Raw genomic sequence first — 22,642 nt, 5'->3', positions numbered from 1 at the left:
AAAGTGCTGGGATTACAGGCGTGAGTCACCGCGCCCGGCCGAGTGTGATATTTTTAATGAATTTCCGCTAAGTTGTTCAAAGCAAGCAAGACTCCGTTTTTATGTATATAACTAGTTAGACTCCTGAGCCACATACACCACATCTGAAGATTTCCAAGCAGACAGATAAAGAAGGTTGGTCACAGAGCTAGCTAAGTACTGTTGAAGCGCAAATCCACAACTGAGCATATTTCTTTATTATGTATAACAGGTGACATTATCCCAATAGTACTGGACAGAATTGCTCTACTTGGCCTCTATCTAGAAATAATGATATCCAGCTGTTTCAAAGGCAGGATGATGTTCGTGATTCAACATGGACAGACCAATACCGAAGTTCTCAAGCTGTTCAAATAGTAATTGGCCAATCATCCATGCAGACACATACATGTATTTCTTATCTGTGTAATTACACTAAAATGTTTAGAAACAGCATGCACTAATCCAGCATAAAGCATTATTTTAAGATACACCTTCTGCCAAAATCTGAATTATTTGGGAAGATTCACAGACTATCTGACTGAAAAGGGGATGGGATACGTGTTAAATTTGTATTTTAAATTTCTAAATGCCCGGTAAAAGAAATTTTAGGCGCCTGTAGTCCCAGCTATTCGGGAGGCTGAGGCAAGAGAACGGCATGAAACCGGGAGGCGGATCTCACAGTGAGCCGAGATCGCGCCATTACACTCCAGCCTGGACAACAGAGCGTGACTCCATCTTAAAAAAAAGAAAGAAAAAAAAAGAAAGAAATTTTATATCTCTTGCTTAATCTCAAAGTCCTTGAAGTATTCCCTTCTGTTGTAGTCAATTTAATTTGCCTGTTACTAACTCCCCAGATAACTCTAGGGGAAGACTTCTCCCAAATGTTGATTTTTCTGCCCGACAAAATAAGAGTACAAGTATCCAGTCCACTGGCTAGCAACCCTAAGGGTGAAAATGTAAACTGCCCAATTTCATAAGAAAATTGTCTTCCACCTCACTTCTCCACAACTTTTTTTTTTTTGTATTTTTGAGATGGAGTTTCGCTCTTATTGCCCAGGCTGGAGTGAAATGGTGCAATCTGGGCTCATAGCAACCTCCGCCTCGCGGGTTTCAAGCGATTCAAACGATTCTCCTGCCTCAGCCTCCCGAGTAGCTGAGACTACAGGCATGCACCACCATGCCCAGCTAATTTTGTATTTTTAGTAGAAATACACGGGGTTTCTCCATGTTGGTCATGGCTGGTCTCTAACTCCCGACCTAAGGTGATCCGCCCGCCTCAGCCACCCAAAGTGCTGGGATTACAGGTGTGAGCCACTGTGCCCAGCCTACAACTTAATCCATCATATACATAATTTACCAAGTAAAAGAATGAATAAAACGAAAGCTGGAGAGAGAAACACATTTGCAGGGATCAAGCATGCCTTGTCCAGAAGGGTGGGATGAGAGAGAGATTAAAGCTGTATTGCAGTGAAGGCACCTGAGCCTCCAGGAGTGCAGGGTGATAAGCCAACTACGGATAAAATATATTTTGGAGAAAAAAAGGAAAACTGGAAAATAGAAGAGTGCTTAAAAAGCTACCTGTGGCTTAATGAACTCTCCTATCAGTTCTTAAAATTAATTTGTTTTGAAATGGAAATCCAGATCCCCTTGGCTACATTTTATGTTTCTCAGAGCTTCTGTCACTGCTGTCTGGAAGAGCAGGAAGGGATGCAAAAAAAAAGATGCTATCACGCAGGAAGCCAAAATCAATCAATTTGGTCATCTGCTACTTTCTGTTTAATGTCATAAGAATAACAATAGATAACTTCAGACTTGATAACTTCATACTGATGACAAGCATCTTTACAAAATTAATCCAATTCCTCACTATAATTAGCTCTCTTGTAAGGTTAAATAATATAAAATTAAAAATTACTGGGTGAGTAAACCACAATTATACCAATTTTGAACTCTGAATAAACAAATTGCACATACACTTGGCAAAGAGAAAACAGGGTAAGAACAGAAGCAATGAGTCAACTGGCTTACCAGAAATCAACGACGGGGAGGGGTGTGAGGGGACAGAGGACCAAATTTACTGCTAACATGAATGCAGTTTAATATTAGGCTATGATTAACATAAACCTGAAATTTCAACTGTGAATTGTTGTTATGCTACAAATATGTATAACCCACAGCACAGTAATGCCCTGGGGCAAGGTAAAGGGCAGGAAATTTCACAATCCACTCCCTGCTCCCTCATCAAATCTACAGCAGAGGAAAGTGTTGAAACAAGTTTTAGGTGCCAGGTTTAGCCTTTTGTTTTTCAGTTGAATATTTATGTTGACATGCCAACTTTCTCCTATTAGTTATGTAGTGTTAGTTTTTTTTTTTTTTTGGCGGGGCAGGGGTTGGTGGGGGCGGTCCTTTGAACTCAGATTCTCTCAGGAACCACTGCAGGAAATGAAGTGATTCAGAACTCACCAATTATGAACTAACCTTCAATGCCAGAGGCTTTAACAGTTTGTAATAAAAATTCAGTTCAGATCTCAAGATCAGATAAGTCTGAAAAAATACTTCAAGGTCATCCGAACGAACATATTCTACTGGTACTTTATATAATTGTATTTACCTGTTCCTAAAACTTTCCATGAAATAAATGTTGAATTTTCTTGAGAAATAGTTTTGAGCAAAATGTCAAAACAATTCTCCCATGCTCAGTATACTTTTGAGTATACTCTGAAAATATTTCTTCTTGTTTTCCTGCACTTACCTGTTAGTGTGCCCACACACCTGTATTATGGAACATGTTCAATAACTCATACACATGTAACACAGAAGTCTGCTTTCAGTTCACTTGGACCAACGTGGTTTAACTCTTGCTGCTTATTAAATGCTTTGCAAGTTAATATAAGAACATACGCTAACATTTTATAAATGTGATGAAAACTTACTCATGTTGGCCACTTTAGAAAGTAGTCTATCAGTCCTCAAATAGTTACACATATTATCCAGCAATTTCACTCCTATATACCCAAGAGAAATGCAAACACGTCTACATAAAAACTTGTCCACAAATATTTATAATACTCATAACAGCCAAAAGACAGAAACAACCCAAATGTCTATCATCTGACAAATAATGTGGTTTATCTATACAATGAAATATTATTCAGCCTTAAGAAATTCTGATACATGCAACACGGATCATCCTTGAAAACATTATGCAAAGTGGAAAAAACCAGTCACAAAAGACCACATATTATATAATTACATTTCTAAGAAGTGTCCAGAACAGGCAAATCCACAGAAACAAAAAGCAGATTTGTGGTCGCCTAGGGCTGGGGGGTAGGTAGGGAATAGTTAAAGGGTACACATTTATTTTTGAGGTGATGAAAATGTTCTAAAATTGACTGTGGTGATGGCTGCATATAACTGAATATATTAAAAACTACTGAATTACATACTTTAAATGGGTGAGTTGCATGTCTGCGAATTCAGTGAAACTGTTATTTTTTTTAAAAAAAATCTGTTCTGAGACATGAGGCACTTGACAGTCAGCAAACATCTTCCACAAAGCTTTTCTGGTCAATGGTAAAAGCTTTAGCAAAACTAAACATCAATTTACTTCATTGTAATTGGAACCAGCTTGCAGTATTTTGATATGTATACTTCTAAAATGTGAATGTAGTTTAAGAAAACACATCATTACATCAGATATTCCAGGCAGCCTGCCATGAGACATTTTTACCAAAAAAAATCTTAAAAGGAATCCATTTAATCAAGCTCAGAGTGTATGTTCTTTCTTGTTGCCTCAACTAGATGCCACCATCTCCCCTAAAACTCTCTTGTTAAACAGTACTGGACATGATTAATTCACCCATTAAGACAACAAACAGTCGAACCCTTATTGTGCACCAGGCACTGTTATAGTCGCATGTGCGTGGAGAGAGAGAAAGACAAGAACAAGACGAAGTCCCTACTTGTCGTGCTTACAATCCAAGGGGATAAGATAAACAATAAACAAATACCAGTTTCAGAAGCTTACTGAAAATGGGGCACTAGCCAGGCCTGGTAGTATGCTCCTATAGTCCCAGCTACTGGGGAGGCTGAGGTGGGAGGATCATGAGCCCAGGAGTTCCAAGGCTGCAGTGAGCTATTATCACACCACTGCATTCCAGCCTGGGCAACAGAGTGCAACTCTGTTTCTATGCATTAAAAAACAATTTTAAAATTAAAAAAATACATATAACAGGGTGCTGTGCTATGGAGGGGTGTCATTTCAGATGGAATGGCTGGGAAAGGAAACTGCCCTGAGGAAGTGATATGTGAGATGAGTGAAGAAGGTGCCAACCACACAAAGATCAGGGGAGAACATTCCAGGTAGAGAAAATAATTTTTGAATGGCACAATCAGGTGGAGGCAGGGATTAACTGTGTTCTGCTGCTGACCAACCTTTCTCTGTGATTCTCATTTACCAACGTAGTTCAAGGATATCTGGCAAAGGTAACTTGCAAATTGTGGCTGGACTAAGAAGTCTTATCTACCTCAGACCATTAAAAGGTCACACAAGTCTTCAACAAGAAGCAGCCATCCCCGGTTAAGCTCAGCCTCAACTGAGCTTTCCCTTTTCTTGTGCCTCTCAGCAACTGTTACCTGTACCATTCATTCTTTCAACCCATATTGGTGAAGGGCACTGTGATAAGAATCCTGGGCCTTCCAGATGAATCAGACATACACCTGATAGCCCTCAAGATAGGAAATAATCTAGTAGCACAAAAAAATAGGCATAAACAACAAATACACAGTAGAAAGTGAAAGTGGGCCATAAAAAAAGGAGCTATAAAATGTAACAGTATCCAGAGATTACTTCCAGCTGGAGAAGCAGCAGAAGTATATGGGGTAGGAGCACTGGAGTAGGGAGACTCTACGAAGCCTGAGATTTGGACAAGTGGAGGGAAAAATAAATTTATTTGTTGTATCCCTAATTAACTTCAAATATACAACTGACCCTTGAACAACATGGGTCCATGCACAGTTTGAACTGCATGGGTCCACTCACATGTGGTTTTCAATAAATACAGCTAGCCCTCCATGTCAGCAGGTTTTGCAGGGATGAGTGTGGGACTTGAGTAAGCACGAATTTTGGTATCTGCTGGTGGTCTGGGAACTGATCCCCTGCAGATACCAAGGGACGACTATATTTTAAAATATTTTCAGCTCCCCAACCAGGTGATAAGGAGGAAAGGCCTGATGCTCTTTATAACTCTCTGTGATATTCAGCATAGTACTTTGCAGAGCTGGGCAATTCATTTGTTGATTCCCTGTAGGAGATGGGGTGTCAATTTCAGCACTGAAGGTAAGGCTAAATTACTCTTCCTTCATAAGGAAGTTTTGGCCTTTGAAAAGATGATCCCCTAAAACCTCTTACTATATCATTTCTCTCTCATTTCAGAGGGACATTCCTAAGTAGTTTTAGTTTTTTCTAAAACTAAAATACATATATTATGTGCTTCTAATACATCCATATGTTTGCACACGTATTCGTGTGTGCGCACCTGTATCACTATACCTTAAGTTTGGAATCTCACAAAATCATTTTAAATTTCCACAGCTAAACTGATATATTTGTACTTAAGAGAAAATATTTTTTCCACTGATCAAACTTTCCCAGTCGGTCCCTCAAAAATCCCTTCCCATTACCAACAAAACATCTTAAACCAGAAAAGAAAAGCCAAATAACATTTTTTAAGGCAATGTCTCAACATCTCCAAAAAATATTCCATGGCCAAACTCACCATAGAGAGCTGTCCAAGTTTGATTAATTACATCTAGACACACAGTTCCTGACCTGAAACAGATGGAAAGAATGGCATGTTTTTAAAAATTAGAAAGTTAGTTGCATGTATCTGGCAACTAATTTTACTTATCAAGAGAAATACTTTTAATAGATCTGTGAAAAAAAGAATCCCAATTGGGGAAAACTATGATGAGAAACAGAATAGTACACAGTCTTAAAGTGTCACCTTACAGACTGAAAGGGGAAAATAGTAACTGTACAATGGAGAAACCAGACAACACCTGAACCAGGTGCTGAGAACACAAGGGGCAGACAGACCTTGTATGTCTCTGAATGTGATACCCCAAGAAAGATACAATCTTACTTTGTAGTTTTCTGGCCTTAAGCGTGTTCATGCTCTGAATCTAATGAACAGGAAACATCAGAAAAACCCAAATTGAGGAACAATCTATAAAATAATGGGTTTATATTATTTTAAAATGTGAATTTTATAAAAGAAAAAGGCAGGCTGAGGAACTAATCCTGATTAAAGTAGTTTAAAGAAACCTGACAACTAAATGTAATGTGTGATTCTAGACTGGATCCTTTACTGAAAGAAAAAAGTGCTAAAAAGTAAGTTACTGGAATATGGCAGTAGATTAAATAAAAAGTATTGCATTAATGTTAAATTCCTGAATCTGACAACTATATACTGTGGACAGATAAGAGAATATCCTTGTTAGGATAATTGATACAACAAAGTAATAATATTAAAGGACTAAGGGGCATGATGTATGTATATATACAACCTACTCACACAGGGTTCAGAAAAACCTGTTAGATATGCTTGTGAGAGACAGCAAAACTTAGTGCCATGACAAATTAAAACTGCGTCCCAAATAATAATATATTCTAAACAGCACTAGAAGTATAAAACAGGATATGCTGGAATATTTTAAAGTATCATTAATAAAATATTAGAAGGAAAGAAAGGGATAAATAAGATTCATTAACTGAATCTATAGTCATTTTGCCTTACTCTCAAGAATCGAGAAAATACTATAAGGTCTGAAAACAGTCAATCCATAGACTGAAAACACATCTCTGAATTGTGTCTACACAAAGAGAATTGAGATGCGGAATATTACTACTGTTTGCTGGATAACAAGAAAAATGAAGGACCCAGTCACAACAATGGAAAAGACTAAGTGGTACAATAGCAGAATGTGAACTAAGGTATTGAGGACCTCATATCCTTTGGATTCTATCATTTACATGACCATTCATACAGTCCTAACTCCTGATAAGGTCCAAAACAATAACTGAGGCTTTTTATAACAGAGAGAGAAATGCTAATCAAGAGCAGTTGCTGCTAAAATTTAAACATTTTAAAATAGTTACTTACGCTTCATCAATGTTGGGATGGAAAATTTTATTCATGAATCCTGTAAAAAGAGATGTTAATTAGCAGCAAAAAGTATCCAAAGAACAATTAGTTTTTAAAAGTATTTCAGTACTGGAAACAATTTCAGTATTGGGAAAAGGTGATAATACTTATAAATCACTACTTTCAACCATAGATCTTTGGTTACTGATAAACATTATATTCTCCTGATAGCTCCAATTACTTAGAATACACCAGCGTTCTATTAACAAAAAAAGCAAGCTGGGAGAAATGCAGCTTCTTATACAAAATAATCATTAAAGCAACTGTTTTCTGAGCTATGAAGATACTGCCCAAAGATAAATTATACTACTAAATGGTTCATAACTAGTGTCATGATAAAAGTCTGACTCTCCCTCCCAGAAGTTTTATTGTTCAAGCTCTAAATCTGGAGGTTCTGCATTTGAACTTCTCCTTCTGAAGCTCACTTACTGGTATCACTTGGCTACACTGTGCGCGGAACATGAATGAAACTGTTGAAATGCTAAAGGAATACCACTTCAAACCACAAAGGATTTCATAAGAACAGTGACCAAAATATTTCCTTTAACATTAGTCCACTCATTCAGGCAAACCCAGTTTTGATTAAAATTGGGGCAACCAAGAAATGAAGCAAGGAGTTTATTTAAAAACAAAACAAAACAAAACAACCTCTAAGTTGGCTATATCTGTTGGAGGTTTAAGTTTTTAAAACTTTTCCTAGCAAACCAAGTACACACTTTAATAGTTATATGGCCATTTAAACTTCAAGGAGAAATTAATAAAACCAGAGATTCAATCAGTCAGTATATATGCAAATGGCAATATTCTAAAGCAGAGATCCATTATCAAAGGTGTCATTTTGTCATCCCTATCACTTCATTTCCTTTTAGGACTCTCATTCTGTTCCACACTTTCAGTATCTGAAGTTCCTTATTAAGGTGAGTATCACCACCACTATCTCCGACCCCCACCCTCCCTCACCCCCATCCCCATAGTCTCTCTCTCATTCATTCAGCTTGGCATTCACAATGCCTACACTGCAGGCATTGTGCTTGGACAGGGTACAAAAATAAGACAGTTCACTATTCTTGAGGAGGTCACTGTGGCAGTGGGACAAGAGACACCAATAAATAACTGCAATCTGAATAAAGTATTGACACAGTAGGGGGAATAAAACAGGAAGTCAGGAAAGATGCAGAGAAATGGCACTGGAGGAGCCTCAAGTGAGGTGCTACAGAGATTGTCTCCAAAAACCTGAGAAACTTCCCCTGAGTTAGAAAACAGGAGATAAGAATACCAAGTCCAAGTAGTCCAGTCTTAGACCACTCTAGTCACTCACACTTTTAGCTTTTGTTTTTAAATGCTCTGTGTTGAAACAGCATAATGTTCTATCTACCACAATCAAGAGGGCCCATGTGATATTTAAGTTACTCTGATGAAAAAAAAGCTTTGTGTCCAATATTAATTTTTCATTAAGGAAATTAGTCTAGATTTAAGAAGCATGTGGTTTATGAAGACATTTTAATAATGGGAAATGTTCATGTCTTGGTATTGAGAGGAGAAAAATTAGGGTAAAAAAATTCTATAAAACTTTAGAAAAATACTAATACACATGTCCCAGATGACCCATGAGAGTATTTGTTGCAATATTATTTATAAAAGCCAAGAGCCAAATTCAACCCTGTCAATGGATAGGGTTGGATAAAGGGGAGTACATCCATCTACTTGAGTCCTACATAGCCAAGGGTAATGAAGTAGATCAATGTGTATCAACTTGTATACATCTAAAGCTAAGGTTTGTGTTTTTAAGTTGCAGGATGTTATATTTACAGCCTGAGGTTATTTAATAAACTAAAACAAAGCAATACTACCTATTCTCCATGGTAACAAGTATAGGAAAACTGTACTGAACCAACATGTACCAAATTTGCAAAAGTAATGGTTTCAGTTAGGGCACCAGGGCTGGGGTCATGATGGGAATAGAGAACAGAACGGGAAACAGTGGTTAAAAATGACTTTATCTGGCCGGGCATGGTGGCTCACGCGTGTAATCCCAGCACTTTGGGAAGCCAAGGTGGGTGGATCACCTGAGGTCAGGAGTTCAAAATCGGCTTAGCCAACATGGTGAAACCCCGTCTCTAGTAAAAAGAAAACAAAAATTAGCCGGGGGTGGTGGCATGTGCCTGTAGTCCCAGCTACTCAGGAGGCCGAGGCAGGAGAATCACTTGAACCCAGGAGGCGGAGGTTTCAGTGAGCGCCACTGCATTCCAGCCTGGGCGACAGAGCGAAGCTGTCTCAAAAAAAACAAAAAAAAGACTTTATGTAACACTATTAATATATTCATTTTAAAAAGGGACAATGTGCTTGTATATTATTTGCTCTGTTTAAAACATATGCACATAAATAAGAAACTGAAAGTAAGTACAAATGTTAACAGTGCAGAATTCTTAGTGGTGGTAGGATTTTCTCCACTGCACTGTTCAAATCTCATCACACCTGAACAGAACTAGGACCATAGCAATAGGAAAAGGCTAGAAAACAGGTGTCAATGGCTGTCATCTTTGAGAGATTCTCCCATTATTTCTACTTGCACTTTTGGCTCTCTGACATTTCTACAATGTATAATTTTAATAGTTGAGAGTAAAAAAACTTTCAAATAAAAAGTTATACATAGTATCAGCTGGGCACAGTGGCTCTCGCCTGAAATCCCAACACTTTGGAATCCTAAAACAGGCGGATTACTTGACGTCAGGAGTTTGACACTAGCCTGGCCAACATGGTGAAACCCCATCTGTATGGAAAATACAAAAATTAGCCGGGCATGTGGTGGCACACCTATAGTCCCAGCTACTCAGGAGGCTGAGGCAGGAGAATTGCTTGAACCTGGCAGGTGGAGGCTGCAGTGAGCCTCTGCAGATCATGTCACTGCACTCCAGCCTGGAAGCCAGAGCTAGACTCCATTTCCAAAAAAAAAGTTATACATAGAATCAAATATTCTAAAACAGACTTAATTATACAAACATTAACTAGTGCTGCACTATTTTAAGAAAAAGTCAGTAAAACTAACCATTTTATTTGAAAACTCGTATCTTAACACTCTTGTTCAAATAATACAAATTCATTATCCTCCCCCTAAAATCAGAGGAACCTCAGGTTATAAGGTGCATGGTCCTCAAGATCAGTTATATATAGGAACATGCTGCTATCACTACTGCAGGGAAGCTTTCTGATGAGTAGGGAACAATGCTGAGCCACTATGTGGTTTAATGCAAGAGAATGGTCCTACTATATGAAAAACATTGCTTGAAGCTACTATTAAGAAATAAAAATATGTTCTTGATACTTAAATTCTGCCTCCGTGAGAACTCTCAAAACTAACACTTAATGAAGCACGTCTATGGCAAAAGTTCCCAATGCTGGCTACAGATGAGAAGCACTGGGAAGTTTTCATTTAAATAAACTAAAACCAATACTCAAAGAACTCTGAGAACACAGGACTTAAGGGGAAATACCTGTAAGGAGAGGTCTTTAGAAAAAATAAGTCCTACATTAGAAGGTCACCAGCATTATAGAGAAAAACACAGCAGAGGAGGGGAACAGAAATGGAAAGGTTGGGGCGGGGTGGCAGTTTTAAATGAGATGGTCAGTAAGGGACTTGCTGAGAAGGTGAGTTGCTTTGAAGGAGGTGAAAGAGGAGCCACCTGGTACCAAGAGGAGAGGAGAAGGTCTCTATAGCGGGAACAGCCAAGTGCAAAGTACATTAGGAGCTTGCCTGATGTTCTGAAGTTTTTTCCTGAAACTGAAGGGATTTGAGAAAGTGCAGAAAATGAGAAGTGATGTCACAGAGGTGATCAGCATTCGGGGCCCTTTTAGGGACGTTGGCTTTTATTCTGAGGGAGATGGGGGGCCACTGAGACTAGTGCCTGAACAGTGACATATTCACATACTTGGCTTGTTTAACAAATAGCTTGTATCCTAAAATAGGTTAGTTGGAGAACAGCTCAATCAGCTCACCTGAGTGCTGGGGAATGGCAGATCTCAACCTAAACGAAATGGGAATCCTACAGGGCATTATGCTTCAACAATCGGATGCCACGGGGCATTTAAAGGTATTAAGTCAAAAAAATAACTATGGTAAGCTTTAAATGTTTATCAAAATGGTCTCTGAAAGACTAAGGTGCCTCCCTCATTGGACATGGCCTGAAGAGCACACTTGGAATTAACAGTGTCTATACAGTTTTCAATTAAATCTAGATTTGGCTTAGTTGAGTACAGGAATAAATAACAGAACCAAAAAGGACTTGGTAAACATATACTTTAGTAATAAATGGTTTGGAGCTCAGTCTCCAGCGCCCCTGCTAAGTATAGAACATCATCTGAGCACTAGGACAGAGGGCAGAATCACACCACGAAGAGCAAAGTACTCAACAGGGACGTGGGTTCTAGCCCTAACTCATCAACTGCAGGCCCTGGGCACTGCACCTCGTGGGGTCTGTTTCCTTACCTATGAAGACAAATAGTTGAACTACATGATCTCCAAACTCTCCTCTCTTACTCTGTTTCTAAAGGCCCTATCAGCTCTAAAAATCTGGCATTTAATAACAATGGCAAGCACTCTGAGAACAGAGGAATTAAGGGGAAATATCCAAGAGTTAAGTCCTTAAAGGAAATTAATTCTGTAAGGCAGTATTTTTAAGTACAGGAATTTTCTAGAGAATACAAAACCACCAACATGATAAAATACCATAAAGAGCCACAAAACAAACCCTCTGACTCTTCCAAAGTAGGCAGAAACAGTTTATAATCTTGCCTTTGAGGAATGAACACAACCAGACCAACTCTATCAAGAAACTTCCTACTTTCTAAACTAAAATGATCTCTTCCAATACCAGGTGTTTTTGTTTTTTTTGTGTTTTTTTTGTTTTTTGAGATAAGGTCACTTTGTCACCCAGGCAGGAGTGCAGTGGTGCACTATCAGCTCACTGCAACCTCTGCCTACTAGGTTCAAGAGATTCTCCTGCCTCAGCCTCCCAAGTAGCTGGGATTACCACAACCAGCTAATTTTTGTATTTCTTGGTAGAGATGGGGTTTTCACCATGTTGGCCAGGCTGGTCTTGAACTCCTGACCTCAAGTGATCCACCCACCTCAGCCTCCAAAAGTGTGGGGAATTACAAGCATGAGCCACTGCACCCGGCCCTCAGGCTTTTTTAATTGTTAGAAAAATATCCAAAGCAAATACATGGAAAAGAGCATATCTCCTTGACATTTGTTCTTAGACAAGCTGTGGGCAGTGTTTCTGGCAAAGCCATTTACATTCTGGATAATGATGCCAACAATGGAGCTCCTGGACAAGGAGAAGGGAGACAGAGAAAGAACGGGCCAGAAATTCAGAGAAGGAATGTTCTCAGGACTGTGTGTGTTGGCCCTGGCATGTTCTCCTTCCTTTTGGCAATGCTATCATCACACTAATGAATATGTCTGCAACAAGAGAATTTTCTCAACACTTGTTTCCATTAGACCAGGAACTATTTTCAAGATATTTTAAGAGAACATATTTTGAAAACTGCTTTTATGGCAACATAAGTAGAAGTAGCAGGTTATTTTTAATCTACATGATTTAAGATTTTATTCACTACCAGGCATTTTCTTTTCTCTTTTTTTTTTTGAGACAGAATCTCACTCTGTCACTCAGGCTGGAGTGCAGTGGTGCGATCTCAGCTCACTGCAGCCTTCACCTTATGGGTTCAAGTGATTCTCCTGCCTCAGCCTCCCAAGTAGCTGGGACTACAGGCACCGGCCACCACACCCAGCTAATTTTTTTGTATTTTTAGTAGAGATGGGGTTTCACTGTGTTAGCTAGGATTGTCTCGATCTCCTGACCTCGTGATCCACCCACCTCAGCCTCCCAAAGTGCTGGGATTACAGGCGTGAGCCACCATGCCCAGCCACTACCAGGCATTTTCTAATGACATATTTCAGTGATTTGACCAGATAAAAATCAGAACTCCTTTAAGTTTTTTGGACAGTTATACTCTGGCGTAGTTCTAGCACTCGTTAAAGGGGGTAAGGAGGATCGTACAACAGGAATAAATATCCAGCTAAAAAGCTTACCCTCTCTGTCCTGCATCTTTTAGCAGAAGGGAATTAGGTAATTTATAATTCTGGAGAAGGAATCCAGATCACACTTAGTTGATGTAAAACTATTATCATATACCTTAAAAAATAAAAAGCACAGATTACAATAGAAAAACATGCCTTGCTTTTGCTTGTTTCACTCCAATACTCAACTGCTCTAGAATAACAAATCTCATGACCCATAGGCTAATAGGCAGCGAACATAAATAACATTGTGCTAAGTCATGCTGAAAACTGGTTTTTATTTCAGCCTCTGTGTCCAGTTCCAGGAAGGGGTCTATATAGAGTTGTACACACTTCTGAGTAACTTCGGACATTGGGGTCAATATGTAAATAAATGAGGCCAAGCTTCACCTATTTTCCATCTTTGTTCCCTTTATTTGAGAGGATAATGATCAAATTTGTGGGTAGATGAAATACTTTGGGCCAATCACCAGAAATTTCACCTGGAATTATCTTGACAAAATGAGAGGTTAGACAAATGACTTGTGAATCAAAGTAAATCCACCCTATGATAAACAGGTGAAGAGCACCAAAGGCCAAAACAGCAGCTACGTCCCAGGGATAAAATGAGCCTAGACTAAGGTGGCTCAGGCAGCTGTGGCTGATGCAATTTAATTATAAGCTTATGAATTCCTGTGAGAAAACAGTTAAGTAAATACATTAAGTTATTCTGATTGTCTATCTTCACAACAACTGCCCACATAAAGTAGAATATTCACAACCAAACTGATTAATTCTATTTTTTGAGTCAGTATAATTGTTTAAAATATTATTATTAAAGACTAAATCTCATCTTCCCTTGCAGTATCTCAGACTACAAATTATTTAAGGGTAATAACTTGGATCTCTGTTCCTAGCACCAGGGTGACCAGAGTTGGGGTGTTCCAATTGAGTAAGTGGGCGGGGGGGGCTGCCAGCTCCACTAGTGACAGCCACTGGCCAGCCGTGCGCAGTACTGCACAATCTGATAGATTTTCATCTTACCTCAGACAGCCAGGCCCTGCCCAAGGCAGCCTGTGCCCAGGTAGAAATCTCTTCAGAAAGCTGAGCCTTTCCTACTCAGGAGAGATGGACCTGGGCCGGTCTCTTCTTGGGTGAGGAACCAGGCAAGGAGCTCACTCTCAATGCCCTGTGTCATATGAACTTCTGAACTCATCCTGTGTGTGTTCAGGAGAGCTAAACTCAAAAAGGGGTCCTCTTTTCTGTTTCTTCCTTTCTCTCTGATAATATGGAGTCTGAGGAATGGGCTAGATGGATAAGAAAAGTTCATTTATAACTAAGAAAAGGTGAAGTGTTATTATCCTTCAATAGCATAACCCTTCTACCAACCTAGTGGATTACAAAAACCTTTGGCCTATTTTCCTATGGTTTCATTTTTGGGAGACTAACTTCTGCCTTGTTTCCATAGTTTATCTTTTGATCACTTGGTCGTTCATATAACCACACTGTTGGGATCAGGCAGTATTTATTTTCATGGTCAGAGACAATACAGTACAGAACACATTGGACTTGAACTCACAAGACCCAACTACAACTCTCTACCACTCTTTTAGAGCTGAAGATAAATGTTTGAGGTGACAGATATCCCAATTACCCTGATTTGATCATTACGTATTGCATACATGTTCCAAAATAGCACATGTACCCCAAAAATGTGTGTAACTGATGTAACAATACATTTTTTAAAAGGACTAGGCTCCAGTCAGAATGCCTAAATGCCGCTGTGTGAGCCTCTGGAGCAATCTACTTCATCTCTTCGCCTTTCTGTTCCCTTATTCCTAAAACTAGGTTAAATAATGGCATCTACACATCATTAATTGTGAAGATTAAATGAGTTAATATAGGTAAAGCATCTGAACAGTAACTGGCATACAGTAACCATGCAGTAATGTTAGAATTAGCTTAATAAGTTTAACGAACAAGTAATTTCATCTTGCTGTCCTCATCCTAAAACTGATTAATATTTACCCTATGTGTCCATCTCTTAATGCTCTTACAAGTGTCAAGAACATGAGAGGATATTATGATTTAGAGATATGTTTCCCGTAACTCTGTCACCCTGGAAATGGAAAATACAATTATAATTTTTATTTTTAATATTTATTATTTCTGTGACACAGCCCCAGGAGGTCCTGAGAACATGTGCCTCATATTTATTATTAAAAAGACCATCCTTTCTTGATGTGCAAGCAAAAATTAGATAAAAAAAAAAAATCCTGACTGCATTTGGTATAGTTAAAAGACGAGCACACACACACTAACCTGGAAGCCAGAAGACGGACTCTGCAACTAGTTAGTAGTCATACATCTCAGCCTCATTTTTTTCCATCCTTAAAATCAGGCAAATTGGATGTCATAATCTCTAAACTTCCACTTAACAACACAGTTTTCACCAACACCAGGAATATAAGCAAATCTCAAACTGTGAACAGGTTTTTAGAAAGAACTAAGACACTGCTTTTGTTGTTTCCAAAAGAATTTCAGTTTAAAGAAAAAGGAAGCCAAAAATACTTGTTTTCATTATGACACCAAATCCTAAAGGGAAAAAAATAGATTTAATGCCAAAAAGATGTCAGAATAACCAGCTCAAAAGCTAGAGGTCATCCAATACAGAGTAGGAACTAACCTAGGCAGCAAGTTTGATGGAAGTTTAAATAGCAAATGAAAAGATTACATAATAATGAGCCATCAAAGGCAGAATTAAAACCGGCGTCAGTCAACTTCAAGAAAGAAATGGACAAGTCCTCTGATAGTAACAAGCACATGCAAAAGCAGGGTTATCCTTAGAGGTGGCAGCCTGGGGAAGGGAGTGGGAAAGCTACTGTACTATTTTTACTCTGGCTAATAGCAAGATGCAGGTAAATGAATTTAGACATTACAGCCTGCTCACGGCAGGTTTCACATTAAAAGGGACCATTTGACCACTGGCTTCTCTCACTGAGAACTTCAGCACCTGGCTTGGCCCCCAAGTTGCTCTCTGCCCCAACTCCTGTCATTTTTGGTGACAATACAGACCATACTCCTGACACCCGGGTCTCTCTTTTTTTGGGGGGGGGGGGGGGGGGGAGACAGAGTTTTGCTCTTGTTGCCCAGGCTGGAGTGCAATGGCGCGATCTCGGCTCACTGCAACCTCCGCCTCCCGGGTTCAAGCGATTCTCCTGCATCAGTCTCCCGAGTAGCTGGGATTACAGGCATGTGCCACCGTGCCCAGCTAATTTTGTATTTTTAGTACAGACGGGGTTTCTCCATGTTGGTCAGGCTGGTCTTGAACTCCCAACCTCAGGTGATCCCGTCTGCCTCGGCCTCCCAAAGTGCTGGGATTACAGACGTGATCCACTGTGCCTGGCCTGTTTCTTAAGGTTCTCCTCAATGACCTTTCTTCTATTCCATTCCACTTCATGCTCCCAAGGACATACCCTGACCTTTGTTATTCTGTAGCCAGCATCTCTGGCTACAAAACATTCCCAATCACAAATTCAGACATCTCCTATCCTACCAATCAATCTCCTATCCTTGCCAAAAGCTTCCCACCCCAGGAATCACTAATTTTTTTCACCTGTTAAATGTAATCCACAGATCCTCCCATTTTCTTCCCACCTACCAGCCCTCTTATCTTCACTGGCTTCTTACTCAGCTTAAGATTTAAGAGCCATCACCATCCTCACTCTCAAGCAACCCTCTGCAAATCTCCTGTCCTCTCCCTTCCAAAATGCCCATCTAGCAAATCTACCACCGGAAGCATCATTCACATTTGTTCAACTTGGACTTGAGGGTACCACTAGGTAGGCATTCATTCACTCACACAAATATTCTTCTGCAGAACGGGCAATGTATCAGGCCCTGAGTAGTGAGTATTTGGGAGGACAGAGGTGGTGGTAGTAAAACAGACCCAGGGACTGCCTTCATGGAGTTCACATCTACTGAGCTGGCAGGGAGGAGAGACATAAGTAAACAAATATATACCAATTTATCTAAACATGCTCAACAGCCTTTCATGGACTCAGCATCACCTACAATCTTCCTTTCTCCTTTCTCTAGTGGCTTGCTCCCCCAGTCTCCCATGACTGTTACATTTTACCATGATCCTGCAAATCTACTTTCTTTCTCTCCCTTTGTTCCCCTAACCCTCTCCTCCAGTTCTTTCACTAAATAGCCATGTCCCTTTTCTTTGAGAAGATGAAAGTCAGTTGGCAGGATCCCTCATTTTCCATAAAAATTTCTAAACTCCTCCCTGCACACACACTCTTTCTCCCTGCCTCAACAGCTTGCACAAATGTTCCCCTCCTCTGAAACACCAGGCCTCTGGGTTCCGATCCTGCTCTCTCCTTCCTTCTCAATGGTGGTGCTCCTGCAATTCTCTTCCCAACTCCAGCATCACCAAGCTCTCCCTTTTCTAAACATCTCTCTACAATAAGCACTTTAAAATCCTTCAGAATCTTCCATTTAAAAATTAGAAACAGGCCAGGCACGGTGGCTCACACCTGCTGTCCCAGCACATTGGGAGGCCAAGGCGGGCAAATTGCTTGAGTCTAGCAGTTCAAGACCAGGCTGAGCAACATGGTGAAACCCATGTCTACAAAAAATGCAAAAAAATTAGCCAGGCGTGGTGGCCTATGCCTGGAGTCCAGAGGTCCAGGCTGCAGCGAGCCCAGATTACGCCACTGGAGGTCAGCCTGGACAAAAGAATGAGACCCTGTCTTAAAAAACAAACAATAGACCATCCCTTTATCTTCCACCCCCATTTGGATGATTTCCTTAACGGAGCCACATTTCTTCAGAGCAGCGTATGTCTAGAACAAAGTTTCTTGACTTTGGCAGCCTTGTCCAAGCCACCAGCATCTCTGGCTACAAAAGCTTTTATAACTGTGCTTCTATCCCGTCACTGTTTCTTGCCCCACAGCAGTAGAATGATCATTAAAACACAAAATGAGACCTTTCACTCCCCTGCTGAAGACTATGTAATCTTTCTACTACATTTAAAATGAAAATTGAGCCTTTAACCTGGCCTACAAAGCGGTCTGTGAACTCGACCCTGCCTGCCGCTTGGCCCCTGTGTCATACACCTCACATTTTAGCCCCTGTGTCATACACCTCACATTTTACACAGTTTTCCAGGCTGGGGCCTTTGTATTCAAAATTTCTTCTGCCTGGAAAGCTCTTACCCCTGATTTTGGAGGATCACGGCTGGCTTAATTTTTTTTTTTTTTAATCTTTTTAAGTCTCAGCTTAAATTTACTTTGTCAGACCCTTCCTGAATATCTGATCCAAGGTACCTATTCTATCCATTAATTCTCTGCATAAAGCTACCAGAAGTTTTGTTTTGTTTTGTTTTGTTTTTTTGAGATGGAGTCTCGCTCTGTCGCCCAGGCTGGAGTGCAGTGGCCGGATCTCAGCTCACTGCAAGCTCCGCCTCCCAGGTTCACGCCATTCTCCTGCCTCAGCCTCCTGAGAAGCTGGGACTACAGGCGCCCGCCACCTCACCCAGCTAGTTTTTTGTATTTTTAGTAGAGACAGGGTTTCACCGTGTTAGCCAGGATGGTCTCGATCTCCTGACCTCATGATCCGCCCGCCTTGGCCTCCCAAAGTGCTGGGATTACAGGCGTGAGCCACTGCGCCCGGCTGCTATCAGAAGTTTTAAATTTTGCTTTATCTTCTCATTCCAAAAGAACATAGAGTATTAAGAGAGCAATTTGTTCACTTCTGCATCCACAGCACCCAGAATAACACCCAGCTCGCAGTAGGTATCCACTAAATTTGTGAAACTGATTAGAAGAAATGATGTAGGCCATAGCCAAAGTCTCAGCTGCCAGACATAACTTTTTTAAAAATCTATCCTGAAAAATGTCATTTTCAGAACACCAGTAAAAGAACTTTTAACAGTGGCTTATATTCTCATAGCATTATCTCTATTTATTTTTTTAAAAAACCTTCTTTACTGGAAACTTGTTTCTCTTCTCTACTGGAATTCAAAAGATACTTATCATTGGCTGGGTACATTGGCTCACGCCTATAATCCCAGCACTTCGGGAGGCCAAGGCAGGCAGGCAGGCAGATCACCTGAGGTCAGGAGTTCCACATCAGCCTGGGCAACACTATAAAACCCCATCTCTCCTACATACAAAAATTAGCTGGGCTTGGTGGCCCATGCCTGTAATCCCAGCTACTCGGAAGACTGTGGCAGGAGAATCACTTGAACCCGGGGGGCAGAGGTTATGGTAAGCTGAGATTGTGCCACTGCACTCCAGCCTGGGCGACAGAGCAAGACTCCATATCAGGAAAAAAAAAAAAAAAAAAAAAAAAAAAAAAAAGATATAGATCACTACAGGAATTGCCAATTATATAAACTATTTGGGCGGTGTGATGGCTCAAGCCTGTAATCCCAACACTTTGGGAGGCCGAGGCGAGATTGGATCCGAGGTCAGGAGGTCGAGACCATAACACGGTGAAAGCCTCGTCTCTGAAAGTAATACAAAAACTAGGCTGAGGGTGGCCGGAAGCCTGTAAGTCCCAGCTACTCCAGGAGGTTGAGGCGGAGAATGGCGTGAACCCAGGAGGCGGAGCTTGCAGTGAGCTGAGATCCGGCCACTGCACTCTAGCCTGGGCTACAGAGCCAGACTCCGTCTCAAAAAAAAAAAAATAAAAAAAAAAAAATAACTGTTTGGGACAGGTCTAAATTCATAACCATGGTTATTAGAGAAGTACATAGGTGATCTTAATGGAATTTTGCCTCCCCAGCCCCAAAATTCATTTTATTTGAGACGAAGTCTCACTCTTGTCACCCAGGCTGGAGTGTAGCGGCGCCATCTCAGCTCACTGCAACCTCTGCCTCCCAGGGTCAAGCAATTCTCCTGCCTCAGTCTCTCAAGTAGCTGGGATTACAGGCACGTGCCACCATGCCCAGCTTACTTATATATATATGTATTTTTTAGTAGAGACGGGGTTTCACTATGTTGGTGAGGCTCATCTCGAACTCCTGGCCTCAAGTGATCCTCCTGCCTCGGCCTCCCAATGTGCTAGTATTACAGGCGTTAGTCACCGTGCCCAGTCCCAGAATTCATTTTATTTGCGAAAAGACGGTGGTACAAATAGGCCTTTGTTAAATGACTAATCTGAAACCTCTTGTGAATGACACACTCCTCTCTACTCCAAATACTGGCCCACCCCTGCTTAAATACTGCTCAGTGAAGTTACTCATGCTAGTTCTTGAGGGAGTAATTATAGAATGATTCCATCTAGGAAGTTATAAAATAAAATGGTAGTCTAAGTTCTATAGTTAGTTTAGTCAAGCCATATTATAAACCTCCACTCCAAAAATAGTGTGAGGTCATTTCTGGCCAGAGTGAAATAAAAAATGTATAATGCCAGAACAGTCTACTATTCTGACAATGAAAAAGATTAACACAGTTCCCTTTATCACTTGCATGAGCTAAAAAAAAAAAAAAAAATTATCAGCTGGGGACGGTGGCTCACGCCTGTAATCTCAGCATTGTGGGAGGCCAAGGTGGGTGGATCACCTAAGACCAGGCATTTAAGACCAGCCTGGCCAACATGGTGAAACCCCGTATCTACTAAAAAACACAAAAATTAGCAGGGCGTGGTGGCATATGTCTGTAATCCCAGCTACTCAGGAGGCTGAGGCAGGAGAACTACTTGAACCTGGGAGGCGGAGGTTGCAGTTAGCTGCAATGGTGCCACTGCACTCTGGCCTGGGTGACAGAGCAAGACTCCATCTCAAAAAAAAAAAATTATGGCACACTGATTATCAGAGTATCTTTCAACTAAGAACCTATGGCAGACTGGGAAATTCAAGAGGAACTCTGACAGGCTGTCTAGTCTAGTGGAACAGGGCAACCTGAACCATCCTGATAGTTTGACCCAATTTTAAAGGCCACTAGTATAGCCTGGAGTATTTTCTTTTTTTTTTTTTTGAGACAGAGTCTCGCTCTGTCGCCCAGGCTGGAGTGCAGTGGCGCGATCTTGGCTTACTGCAAGCTCTGCCTCCTGGGTTCACACCATTCCTGCCTCAGCCTCCCGAGTAGCTGGGACTACAAGCGCCCGCCACCATGCCCGGCTAATATTTCGTATTTTTTAGTAGAGACAGGGTTTCACCGTATTAGTCAGGATGGTCTTGATCTCCTGACCTCATGATCCGCCCGCCTCGGCCTCCCAAAGTGCTGAGATTACAGGCGTGAGCCACTGTGCCCAGCCAGCTCAGAGTATTTTAACTATTGTATTGCCGTGACTTTTTCCATTTTGTCTCCATTTACTCAAATGGGTCTAGCAAGTTCTTGCTTCATGCCACTGACATCAAATTCTTTTTTTTTTTTAATTTTTTTTTATTTCTTGAGACCAGTTTCACTGTCGTCCAGGCTGGAGTGCAGTGACGCTATCTCAACTCACTGCAACCTCTGTGTCCTGGGTTCAAGTGATTCTCCCACCTCAGCCTCCCAAGTAGCTGGAACTAAAGGTATACACTACCATGCCCAGCTAATTTTTGTATCTTTTTTTTTAGAGATGGGGTTTCTCCATATTGCTCAGGCTGGTCTCGAGCCCCTTGGCTCCAATGATGTGCCCGCTTCAGCCTCCCCAAAGTGCTGGGATTACAGCATGAACCACTGTGCCTGGCCTCACATCAAGTTCTACGGCAGCCCGAGCTTGCTGCTTTTGTACCTGACCATTCTACCAACGCTCAGCAAACCATTCAGCAGTTCCTCCAGAATCCTGTTCTCAACTCATTTCTCTTACCTTCCCAGCTTTGGTATCATCAAATTGCAACCCAGATGCAATGCATACAGCCTGCTCCTAATAGAGGGTCCTCCTCACTGAAAATACGTAGATACAGATTGGTAGCATTTCACAAATTGGTTTCTAAACTTGTTACTTGAATCTTATAACACAGTTTTCTATATTTTAAGAAGTATAAATGATGACAGGGTTCCTTAAAGTTTTTTACTCTTAAAGTTATTTACAAAAGATTCTAAAATATTCTATAGTTCTATCTGAAATTAGGATACAATTCTGTTAATAGTAGCCAATAATCATTTAAATGTAAGATAAAATGACAACGTCTTAATTTTATCTGGAATGCTAGTGTTTAAGTAAAGTAGGTATGATATGAAGGAGAATATAATAGATCCAGAAGAGAACTTCTGGATGTTGCAAGATGTTTAACAGCTAGAAGCCCTGAATTTAATTATATATATATACACACACACACAATTTATACATACACACATATATATACACATAGTGTATATGTGTGTATATGTATGTGTGTGTATATATGTATGTATACACA

General features: G+C 40.5%; 1 protein-coding gene across 3 annotated transcripts in view; it reads right to left on the bottom strand.

Annotated features, from left to right (window-relative positions):
- UBE2H (ubiquitin conjugating enzyme E2 H) overlaps positions 1-22,642 on the bottom strand; it is a 118,034-nt gene that overhangs the window by 21,944 nt on the left and 73,448 nt on the right. For 2 of the 3 annotated variants that reach the window (XM_003896588.4, XM_009203857.2), the window contains 2 exons: positions 7,185-7,224; positions 5,799-5,851 (listed from right to left, as the gene is read on the bottom strand). The exons of the other annotated variant lie outside the window; for it this stretch is intronic. In XM_003896588.4, the coding sequence (XP_003896637.1) occupies positions 5,799-5,851; positions 7,185-7,224 (93 nt within the window). The remainder of the gene's footprint in view (positions 1-5,798; positions 5,852-7,184; positions 7,225-22,642) is intronic. 3 annotated transcript variants of the gene reach the window in all.

Source organism: Papio anubis, chromosome 4, assembly GCF_008728515.1.
Source record: "Papio anubis isolate 15944 chromosome 4, Panubis1.0, whole genome shotgun sequence".
In the NCBI taxonomy this organism is placed as follows: domain Eukaryota; kingdom Metazoa; phylum Chordata; class Mammalia; order Primates; family Cercopithecidae; genus Papio; species Papio anubis.
Note: the sequence above shows the minus strand (reverse complement) of the source record. Positions and strands in the feature narration are given on the sequence as shown.